The following is a 12,271-nucleotide window of genomic DNA, read 5'->3' as shown; positions in this document are numbered from 1 at the left end:
TGACGTTCTGTTCCCGTGATATTGCATCAGAAAAAGTCGAGGTCTCGATAACCCAGTTGTTGTGATTTGTATGAATGTCGGGCAAAAAAACATAACAGTGTGAAGTGGAAATTTTTGACTTTTACAAGCTTTTTCATCAAAATATCGACAATATCTATTGGCAATCTTTTAAATACAGATTCACATCCAAATATAAAGGTAGGAGTTGAATATTTATTTCTTTTTTCTATGAAAAGAGAGGGAAAAGTATGTTGTTGGAATGAGAATGCTGACAGGCTGATGAGGTTTCTTCGACTCTCTAACTAAAATCATTAAATTTTTTTGATTTTCACAAATCTTCCCTCTTATACATTACTGATAGTACAGGAAACAATTTAGCAAATGTGCTTTCGAAGAACTACTACCCTACTACCTTCACTGTCCTTCACTCAAATGTATAGAAAATTAAATAATATATACCTTGTCAAAATTGCTTTTTTTAAAGAGTACATTTTTTTACATTTTTAGGATTCTCATTCTGTGGTGTCAACAACAGAAAATGGTTATATCCACGACTAACATTTATTCATTGAACGGGATTTGTATGAGGAGCAGATGAGAGATGCTGATGTCAAGAAAGATGAATTACATGTATTTACGATAAATCATACGTTATGATGTTTGACGTTACTCCCCAGCTGGATTGATCTAAATCAATGTCGTTAATCAACTGGTCAAATTCTAATAAAAAGCAAAGCTTTTAAGAAAGTTTGTTATTAAATCTCTCACACACGCAGAAAAAAATCGATATCCATTTCTTTAAATTGACATTATAATGACAGGACTTATTTGGAAATGAATTTCTAAATTGAACATGTGATAGTTTGGTATATTATATATGACTTTCCTGACTATATGTCAGTTTGGTCAAACTTTGTTAAAATATTGGAAAATACACATGAAAGACTGCAATGGAATGATGGTCAGCTTTTTTGTTATTTTGTTTGCTGACAATATTGACACTCCCAGCGATGGTAAGGTCATAGCTGCACAATGACCAAAATTTGTACGTGAACATAAATTGGCAGTGACTCTGGAATGTAGTGGCAAAAATCAATTTTTATTTAGAAATTTTATTTCAAAAATTTTGATTGAATTTTACTTATGTTATTTTTGGTAATGAAAACTTTTTTCTACTGTAATTAGGATGATTTTAATTTATTAGACTGAAACAAAGATTAATTTCAAAAGCTTTATAAAAATATTGGAGTCCAAAACAACAGTGCTGACATTCTGCTGAATGTATTTAAATTTTACTTTAATTTTGAGGTGGTATTTCGGTTAAGAAAGGGCTGAGCTATCTAGAAATTAGTTCAAACATATTTTAGCTGAATTTTATTGATTTACTAATTTTATGTACAATTTTTTTTAATGTTTACAGGATAAATCTCTATGCTGTGGAATTTAATCAAATTAATTTGATAAAGTGTACACAATTTGATCAGTCTTTTAAATTTTCACAAAGCAATAAATTACAGTATTTCAAAGACCTAAATCATGTGTGTGCATATCTTTTTCAATTTTACAATTTCTGAAATGAAACCTGTTTAATACCACATTTCAACAACATTTCACAATTTTAATTTAGAAAATTTTTGGCCATTTAAAAAAAAAACACCTAATTTTTTCAGCAAAAGTTTTGTACAAGTTAATACCTCAAAATTTTTACTTTTTTAATTGAGCAAAAAGTTTTATGAATTTTAAATCTGTACAGGCAAAAGAAGTTTTTGTACGAGGCATTCTGGTACGCCTGGTGCTTAGAGTGTTATCAGTTTTTTGTTTAACCACTTGTGTCACTAAATACCATAAATAAATATCTTAGATTTTATCATACACCCAGATAGACCTCCTAGTAGTAAGTACACCTAATATAAAATTGGCAATTTGTAATATTTCTACTGATTTTATGTATATAAGGGAGCAAAATTAATAACTTTTCCTAATTTGGGTAGAAAAAAGGAGTGACATAAGTGAAATTTTGGAAGCAAAAGTTTGGGTATAAAAGAGAAATCCCAAAATCAGACCAGACATTAAACTTGTTTTAATTTTTCTTTAGATGAAATATATTTACCAGGACCCTTGTTAACTGGTACAAAAATCTAATTTAAAAATTATACAATTTTCAAAGACAATAATATTAATTTTATTATAGGTGTTCCTATAGAATATTTTAGCCAAAATGCTTGTCTCTCCCTAGTCAGAGTATGAATGAAATCAGACAAAAATACTGAAGATACAAAAACATTAAATAATTTTCAAATTGAGGTCTAAGTGCAAAATATCCTGCAAATGCTCATTTAAAAATCATAATTTCTTGTATCAGTGAGGGAATCAGTTATTACTTTAACCGGATTAAATTTCGTGAGATTAAATTTCGCAAGCTAAAAAAATCACGCAATTTTCTGGATTTAATTTCGCGAGTCAGAGTTTTGAAATATTTTGCGTGGATTTAATTTCGCGAATAAGCCAGAAAACAGCTGAAAATAGACATTTTTTGCCAAAAATGGAGACTTGGAACTAGTTTCTCCGCCAAAAATACAATTTTAAAAGTTTTGTGGTGGATTTAATTTCGCGAACCAGGAATCTCACGCATGTTCGCGAGTTTTAATTTCGCGAAAATGGCAAAAATTCGCTAAATTGCGAAATTTAATCTCGCAAAAATTAATCCGATTAAAGTATATATATAGATTGCATCCATTTAAACTTTTAAAAAATGGCATTAAAATGTTAATATTTTCAAAACGTCATCAAACCGGTTCAACGACAAATTTTCCAAATAAATACATAGATTTGCCGATTGATTCAAATGGTCGCATCTCTTAAAATGTTATCTCCAGCATGGTTTATGTTTGTAGTCCGTAGTTACGTTAAAGCTTGACAATGTTTCGCCCAATCCGTTTCCAATCTTTTTATAGCCATCCTGTAAAATAGAACAAAAATTCATTATTTTTAGTTTGACAACAATGTTACAGTATGACATTAATTTTCATTTGATAACAATGTAACAGATTTATCAGGGACACACCAATAAATTTATTGCTCTTAAATTATGGCTGGAATGCAGTGCCAATTCAGTAAATATTTGAATAAAATTTGTGTGGGATGGAATGATGCTAAGGGGTATTTCAGAACTATATAGAATTTCTAAACTTTAGAATCCCAGCAAAGTACGATGCTGGCAGCATTTTTGACATTATTTATTATCTTCCAGCTTTGTATTTCCACAAAGCGCAATAAGAAACTTAGTCAAACCTTTGTAGTACCAAACCAACACGTCAATTCTGCAAAATTAGCATCATGTTTAATAACCCCTACTGTACACTATACCCAGTACAGTCAGACAGTTCAGAGATCAAAGAGATGAGCAAACAGGTTAAAAATTACTTACTTTTTTGTCAACTCAGCCAACTTGCCAGCTTGCCAGTGCAAAATGCATATATATAATCCAGATCAGAAAGTCAGTGGATGCCACTCAAAATATCCAAGATCTCTTAGTCTTTCTTTACCAATCAATTTTCTGTATTCCTTCTTTATATCCAGTTTCTGGTTTAGATTTGAACATGATTGAATCAATTTTGAAATTAAATTTTTCAAGAAGTTCGAAACTTTGGTTTCTGCACCAGCGGAGGTGAACGAGGCAAAAACAGCTTGACAACAACGTCATTTCAGCATGATTTTCAAATCAAATTTAGTGGAGCTTCTAGGCCATGAATGGGTGTGAATCCCATTTGATTCTTTCAAGAAACCCTTGATCTATCACCAGTTGACCATTCATTCCCATTCATTCAAAATAAGCCAAGATCCAGGTCCATCTCTGACCACAACAAATTCAAAATAAAAGCCTGTCGGATTTTAAAAGGTGCAAGTGTCGGATGACTTGTCTCGATGAATGTACAGTTTGAGATTGATTCCTTTTGGATGTTGGTACATGAATCATATTCAAATTCACCAATCAAAACCCCATAGTGATAGCATAAGCACGAAGAAAGATATATCAGTTTCTTTGGTTGTTATGCAAGCCATGTCGGGAAAAAAATTTTCGACGCCATGTTGAAAATCACCAAAATTCAATTTTTTGGCGGCAACGCGCTCTCTGCAAAAAGGAAAAAGCCGCGCTTTGTTTTTGAAACAATGAGTTCTCCGTCCAGTCGTTAGAAGTTCATGGTATAACATGGTAAAAAGAGTGATAAAGAAAAACCAGGGAAACAATATTCATTCATAAACAGTGGTGAGAGATTACATCATCGACTAAATAAAGATACCCCCTTATCAAAAGCAAGCAAACGAATAGAATGGCTTTATACCTCCTCAGGTTTGTAAGCTTGTTTCAAATGAGTTTCTTTCAAGAACCTGTTTGTTAGAAATGAAAACACGTTGGTTAATATAAAGAAGCCAGGCACCTATCCGTAAATAAAGGGCCGTCCTACAAGATGGTCCGAATATAAAAACTGTCTGGAAAGTTATCAACAATCAGTGCCGAAATATATTGGCAATTTTGGGTATTTTAATGTTTTTCAGAATTTAAAGCTCGGGCGAGAATTGCAATTGCAGTATTTAATTATCACTTGCGGTTTTAAAGTTGAGGGAATTCCCTTTTTGTGCCAAATATTTCGGTTTCAGTAAGTTATGTGGTAAAACCTCCAAATGACATTACTATTACTAAGTGATTGGAACAAGCCATTTCACAGTCGTAATAAATCATGAGTGACCAGAACTGATTGCGGCGCCCAAATAACGGCTTCCCGTTGGTTAGACGCAAAAACAGCCCAAAGTTTTAGACCAATAGAAAGTCGTTATCAGAGCGCAGTGGCCTTAATTACCCATCATTCCTTTCAAATTGACTTACTTAGCGATTGGTAAGACATTGGATCCAGTATACATCATAATGAAGAAGAAAGCACCAGTCATGTACAAACGTGGCATCACAGGGTTGTCCTGGAAACAGAAGGAAAGAAACGAATGGTGGTTATGCTGTATACTCACTCAACTTTAAATATTAAACCTCATTGGGATGTTGCCCAAGGAAAACAAAACTAGAAATCGAGTTTGATTGAGTCGCATAAATGGCGAGTTTAACATTGTTTAAAAAATCACTTAATGCAGAACAATATGATTATTTCCAAAGTTTTTACAAAGTGATCATCTCTTATCATTTATAAAAATCTGATTTGTTTCACGCGGCTTCCCATACTATAGAAAATGAAAAAGCGATATAGGACATAGGAATGTGCCACAAAAAGCGATGCAATCAAAAAAGGACGGTAATAAACGTACCACCATGACGTCAGTGAGAAGGATGGCAACTTTTTCAACAATTGTTGGTTCGAATGTTAACAACAGTTGAACAATGTGAGGTAGACATGAAGGGTCGGATAGAATACGTTTGGCTTTCGGTATGGGTCGCACTACAGCACCGTCTACATCCCTGGAAAAGAAGGTGAAGGGCAGTCATCATCGTACATTATACCAGTGCCACTGGGGGAGACAGGGCTCAGCTGCCTATTAAAAGCTGAGTCATTATTCTATGGTCAGCTACTTAAAATATAAGTTATTATTGGCGATCCAAAAAATATCTGCAATCTGATTGGTTAAAAAGAGTACAATATATCTTGTATTTTACATGTACAAAATATAAATTGACGAAAAGATGTTATTGCATTGTAGCGGTAGCAGCAATCTAACTTTTTTCCAACACAAAAAATGCCCTGCGCTTTTTTCCAACACAAAAAATTATTTTTTGGGTTTATTTTTTGGGTCACTGATAAACCAGTTATCAGACATTTGCTCGTACAATATGAAAATATTTCACTCGTTCCGGATTTTCCGTATATTATACGGAAAAATCTCGGAACTCGTAAAATATTTCTCATTTTATTTGGCAATCACAGTTTGCTAGTTGAGCAACCGGGCCCAGAGAAAAAGTACAGTGCACTATTGTAGTCCTTAAGCAAACGCATAAGCTCTAGTTTAGACGGCCGACTTTCTGCCCTGTCAATTTCAATACACGGATTTCGAATTAAATCTGGCGCGAGAGAAAAAATCAAGTAAATAAAAGGAGCGATAAGGCCTTATAAAAGGTTGATAGATTTCCTTTCTTCTCTTTTGAAAGCCAGGTGTTCATTCAAAAGATGTTTTTGCTTCGGCCTAGGAGCCTTTAATTCTCTCTTCCGACAACGACGTTCAAGGTCAAGACATTTTTTTTTGTTTATCTAATCCGATGATCTATTCCGATTTAATAAAAACGGATTATCTGGATTTCGATAATATTTCGAATGTATTTAGAAAAAGATGGCTGCCGAAAGTGGGCTTAGCTGATAGTGATCATTTTCATCATTATTCATGATGTTTTGGACATGATTTATGAGAAGTTTGATGCATACTGGTCTACATCCATTGGAATTCGAAAGAGAATACTAAAATTACAACATTACAGTGCAAATTTGAAAACGATCTGAGCAGTTTTTGTGGTGTTATGTGTATGGCTGAAAATGATCCTCATCATTTTTTGACTGGGCGACCGTTCCTTTGGTTTTTTCAAACTTGACACAGATATTTTACAAACATATCACTATGAGAATTCAATAAAGGATACTAAAACACAATTCCTGTGTAAATTTGAACAAGATTGGAAAAATTTTCACAGTATTATGATGGCTGAAAATGATCGTTTTTGGACTTTGTCGTAATTTCATCGCAGCTGGCGACCGTTCCTTTTGATTTTTCAAACCCGACACAGATTTTTTACAAACATATCACTATGAGAATTCAGTAAAGGATACAAAAAAACAATTCCTGTGTAAATTTGAACAAGATTGGAGTAATTTTCACAGTGTTCTGGCTGAAAATAAATGATCGTTTTTGGACTTTGTCGTAATTTCATTGAGACTGGCGACCGTTCCTTTGATTTTTCAAACCCGACACAGATTTTTTACAAACATATCACTATGAGAATTCAGTAAAGGATACTAAACCACAATTCCTGTGTAAATTTGAACAAGATCGGAGAAATTTTCACAGTGTTATAACTGAAAATGATATTTTTTGGACTTGTCGTAATTTCATTGGCTGGGGCGACCGTTCCTTTTGAAGATTTTTCAAACCCGAAACAGGTTTTTTTCCAAATATACCACTATTTATTACATACACACTATTGTACCATTTTATTTGGTTTATCCTACTCTCCCCCAAGTATTATCCAAACAGACAATCAAATCAAGAATTTGGAAATATTGACTTCTAAATGTTTATCTCCTTTAGCTCCAATTTTGAACTTTTTAGTCGAGGATGAGTGGGCGGGGGTGGGGTCGGTTCTTTAGGCAAGAAAGGTCATGTGTAATCACTTAGAAGAGCTAAACTTCCAGCTGGTTTATTTATTCGTTAAGATTATTTCTCATACTCGCTCTGCAATAGAATTATTACTTTGCTTTCTAATCTGTTCTGATTAACAGTTTGTGGGCAACGTTCTAACACAACTAACTCAACAAGCTCATATTTCACATCTTTTAATCTCTTAAGCCGGAGCTTCCAGCGCAGCTGGTTTATTCTATTTTAAATTCAATAAAAGAAATATGATTAAACGATTGACTTTTTATTTTAATGTTTTTGGCCCAGCGCTAGCGAATGGGCCTTTCAAGAGGAATTTTCCGTGTGTCTGTCCTGTCCTGTCTGTCCGCAGTCCGTGCCGTGTTCTGTTTTTCTGTCCTCTCTCACTCCTGTCCGTGCCATGGTTGCTCTTTTGTTGCGATTCAATCGGGGGCATTCGCATAAAATTTAATCGATTTGCTCGGGTCGTCTTAGGCTGCGTGCTGTAAAGAATATCGATTCTACTGCGGCCGTGGGTTTATTTGCTCCGAACGGAATCCAAGATTGGGCCTGAGAATCATATTTTGGTTGTCGGTCATTGTTTTGATTTCTTTATGGACCTTGAGACTTATAAAGGAAAGTTTATTGTTTCAAATGTTTTTCAATTAGTTAAGTGTAGCTCTGACTTGCACCCACAGAAGTGGATGCTCATACTATTGACCTAAAAGCTTTTAAAGACTATTTTGAAAGCTGCATTTTTTACACTGATTTTTGCTTGAGGGTTTTCATCGATGTTTTCTCATTATTGTTCAAAATGAAGGTTGAAACACCAACCAGATTATTACAGGTATGTTCTCTTATGTAATGTTAACTACTCTCTTGCTATCTCCTTGATGATTAAGAGGAATAAGGCATTTTATCAGAATAATTATTAAGTTAACGTGTGCGAAATGTGTGTTCAGGCTTTTATATTCGACAAAAAAATTTATTCAAACAGCAAGAGGTTGACTAGAATAGCCTCTATTTGTATAGACTATGTTATAGTCTAAGACGAATCACTATCAAAGAAAAAAGCCCAAAGCCGAAGAAAATTCGCAAACGGTTTTTTTTGCCGAAAAGAGTTTACAGTCGGTAGAGTTGCTAGTCTTAGACTATACGATTTTGGCGCAAAATACAAAAACAGCTCAAATTGTATGAATTGGAGTTTCCGTATGCGAGGCCAACTGTGTTCGGTATTCGAAAAAATCAAAACAAAAAAAAAAGAGGCGGGAGAAAGAAACTGAGATTCCAAGAAATGATATCTTTCTTTTTGAATACTCCCTTTTATTCCTTTATATTTTCTTGGAACTACAATTTCTTTTCTTAGAATAACAAATTTTTATGAGCAGTCATTTCTTTAATAAGTTTGCAATTTCTTTGCAACAAGGATATCTATCTAAACTTTCACCTTACAAATTTCTTAAAAAACATCAAATCATGTAAAGTTTGTTTGTTTGTTGTTGTTTTTTTGCCTGAGGATTATATATATTTACCCCTTTTATATATTAAAGTCCATGTAAATAAAAAGCTATAGTATATTCTCCCCACCACCATTTTGCTCAAAGACAAAGGATATGTATACAAATCATTGACAGTTTTATAAATACTTGCAATTTCGAATTTGTGACTTTCCTGTTTTGTTTGATAAAATTTTTTACAGTAGTGGATGAAAAATCTTATGATAACTTTTGCAGGGAAAAAGTTCCAGCTTGTAAGCTTTGCAGTATGTTGATCTTACTTTGATTTGAGCTTGAATTCCTTTCTACCCAAAAAGAGACATTAAAAATGAGGATGAAATAGGAGAAAAGTTAAGAAATCCCCAGAAATTAGCTTAAAATGGAAAAGTACGATTAGTAAAAACCTTGAGGCAGATTTAAATGACATTAAATTTCTTATTTACAAAAACTGATAAATAGGTAATTCAATCATGATAAACAAATGATTCTAAACTGTCTTCCGACAATACTGTATTACAGTCTCGACTAATTCCAGAAGGCTGATGTAAATTTTTCCAAGTCATAATCTCAAATTATATCAGGACGTCAAGTGAAAAATTGCATTTCATGATGACATATTTCAGTAACAGTCTCAATTTATACCAGGGCGTTGGTGAAATTTTCCAAGTTATAATTTCAAATTAAACCAGGACGTCAAGTGAAATTTGCAAGTTATTATAATCTCAAATTCTACCAGGACGTCAAGTGAAATATTCCAAGTTATAATCCCAAATTAAACCAGGACGTCACGTGAAATATTCCAAGTTATAATCCCAAATTAAACCACAACGTGAAGTGAAATATTCCAAGTTATAATCTCAAATTGTACCAGAACGTCAAGTGAAATATTCCAACTTATAATCCCAAATTAAACCACGACGTGAAGTAAAATATTCCAAGTCATAATCTCAAATTGTACCAGAACGTCAAGTGAAATATTCCAAGTTATAATCCCAAATTAAACCACGACGTGAAGTGAAATATTCCAAGTTATAATCTCAAATTGTACCAGAACGTTAAGTGAAATAATTCCAACTTATAATCCCAAATTAAACCACGACGTGAAGTGAAATATTGCAATTTATAATCTCAAATTATACCAGGACGTCGTGAAATATTGCAAGTCTTAATCTCAATAATAAACCAGGATGCTGTGCCAAATATTTCATTTCTGTATTGTGCTCTCTGCAAATTACTGCCATATTTTCCCAAGCATCCTATTTCTGAATTTCTGATTCTTACCTAGAAAATTTAGAATAATAATCTGATAATTTTTACAGGTACGACTAGGTAACTGAACTTCTCGACAATTCAAATCAAAATGAGAAAATGTGAAAGTGTTTGAACAAAAAGTATGTTAAAAGCAGTCTTTTAAAGTCCACAATTGACAATAAGTACTTTGTTTGACATTTTTCAAAGTTGTCAAAGAACTGCTAACACCAGATGAAAATAACTTTTTAAGAGTGGAGATATGAGGGTATTCACATATCTAATGAAACGCTGCCTGTGATTCATAGGATTCATAAGAAATATACAAACTGACTTACCTTACTTAGTTTCTCTGTGTCTTTTTGCTGTATGTAGACTTGTTGAAAAATCATTTTAAAACAGCTTCTACAGAAGCATACTTGAGGAAAAAGTACTCCCTTAAACTAAGTTATCTTGTAGTCTCAATAAAACAAATGAACCAAGTAGAAAGAATCCATAATGAGCTGGATTATCACAGAAAAACCATAGATCCATCTTGTCCTTGTGTCTCTTCCCAGTGACCAGCGTGTTTTGATCGTTTGAACCAAGCTCGGCCTTTAAACTTAGGCGGTTTTCACCACGGAGCGACTAACCAGTCTCACTGGTTAGTCCAAGCAAAACCGCAAATTTTTTTTTATGCCAAAGAGTTATCGTCCGTTTCTTCGAAACTCTCCCGCCGATTTTTTTTCCGTATACCGCCATAACGCCATACCGCCATTTTTCCCGCCTTTACTATCACTGTAACGGACGATAACATCGTCTACTATTTGTATTGTTGGATATTTTGATACTTTTTCTGCATAAAATTATGGTGAAATTTTATATTTGTTGAGCTTTTTTAAAGGAGTCTCGATCATGCTCAGTTTTTTTAGTTTACATCAGTACATACCAGACGACATAATTAATCAAAAATTTTTGAAGGTTCCTGCACTAAAATTGTGAGTATTCGATTAAGTTCCACTTAAACTTTGACAACAGGAAATGTTCGACAAATTCGACCAAAACTCTGTTCAACAAAGTTTGACAACAAGAAATGTTTGACAAATTCGACAAAAATTCCGTTCAACAAAGTTGAAAACCAAACAAATTCTTTCAACGGTCACACTCTTTAAGAGAAAACGCAAGTTCAGAAATATGGTTTTTATTTTAGTAAGTGAGGACAGCGATAAATTCAAATTTCCCACAGTAAATTTTTTGTACAATATACCGTGAAGTCGGGTAACTTGCATCAGTGGAGGCTAACATGCATAGCAAGGTGAAATCAAAACAAAAATGGTAGAGTAGAGCTGCGAGCAAAGCTGCGTAGTTCATTTGTTTTGAAATTTTGCTGCTTTGATCGGTCAGTCATTTGAGGGCTATGCATGTTAGCCTTCACTGATGCAAGTTACCCGATCTCACGGTAGGGGTAGGAGTTTGTAATTTCAAATTTTTGCAGCGGCTTGGTAGCACATGCCGGGCTCAGAATCACTGACAAATAACTCTGGTGGTTCGAGCCGGGCTCAAATCTACTGTTTTGAAAAAGTTGTCGCAAGGCATTTTGAGCATTCTCCATGTTGCAGCTTGTATTGCGGTTTTGTCTGATTTTGTAAGTTTCTTTTGCCTGTTTCTCCTGGTAAAATTGAACTAAAAAGCTCAAATTTTGTACACAATTTCAGCATATCATAATGATTAAAAAAATAAACAATAAGGACATTTTAGATACATTTATCTAAGAAAATTAAGCCATTTCAGTCCAAAACGGTCAAAAGGGCTTATCGGCGCCACCCTGCCAGACACCATCTTGAAATAGCCTCATTTTGGGAAAAACACTTACTGAATTATGATCTGCATCTGAAAGTGAGTCACTGTACAAAATTTCAGCCAATAACTCCAAATTGTTCAGTTTTTATGGACATTTTTATATACAAATTTTGCATTTTTTGAGTGCTGCTGTTGAGGTTGCAGCCGCTGTGGTTGCAGGAAAAATTTTTCGAGGCTAGTTTCTTTTTAATTTTACTTTTTATCATTTGTTTTTGCTCCCTTTAGTTAGAGCTTTAACACAATCATGTTTGTTAAAGATTTTTCAAAAGTTTTATTTTTACATAAATAAGTGTTCCCGTTTCATGTTAGACACATGTTTCATATCAGTTTGTTATATTGTGCTAATA

The 12,271-nt window shown here is 33.7% G+C and overlaps 1 protein-coding gene across 1 annotated transcript in view; it reads right to left on the bottom strand.

Moving 5' to 3' along the window:
• Positions 1 to 12,271, bottom strand: part of LOC136810653 (dnaJ homolog subfamily C member 13-like) — a gene marked incomplete at its 3' end in the record, with an annotated part of 50,946 nt that overhangs the window by 20,477 nt on the left and 18,198 nt on the right. The window contains 3 exon segments of the mRNA XM_067067227.1: positions 4,344 to 4,389; positions 4,886 to 4,974; positions 5,314 to 5,464. Coding sequence (XP_066923328.1) covers positions 4,344 to 4,389; positions 4,886 to 4,974; positions 5,314 to 5,464 — 286 coding nt within the window.

This window comes from Clytia hemisphaerica, unplaced genomic scaffold (genome assembly GCF_902728285.1).
Source record: "Clytia hemisphaerica strain Z4C2 unplaced genomic scaffold, Clytia hemisphaerica genome assembly, whole genome shotgun sequence".
In the NCBI taxonomy this organism is placed as follows: domain Eukaryota; kingdom Metazoa; phylum Cnidaria; class Hydrozoa; order Leptothecata; family Clytiidae; genus Clytia; species Clytia hemisphaerica.
Note: the sequence above shows the minus strand (reverse complement) of the source record. Positions and strands in the feature narration are given on the sequence as shown.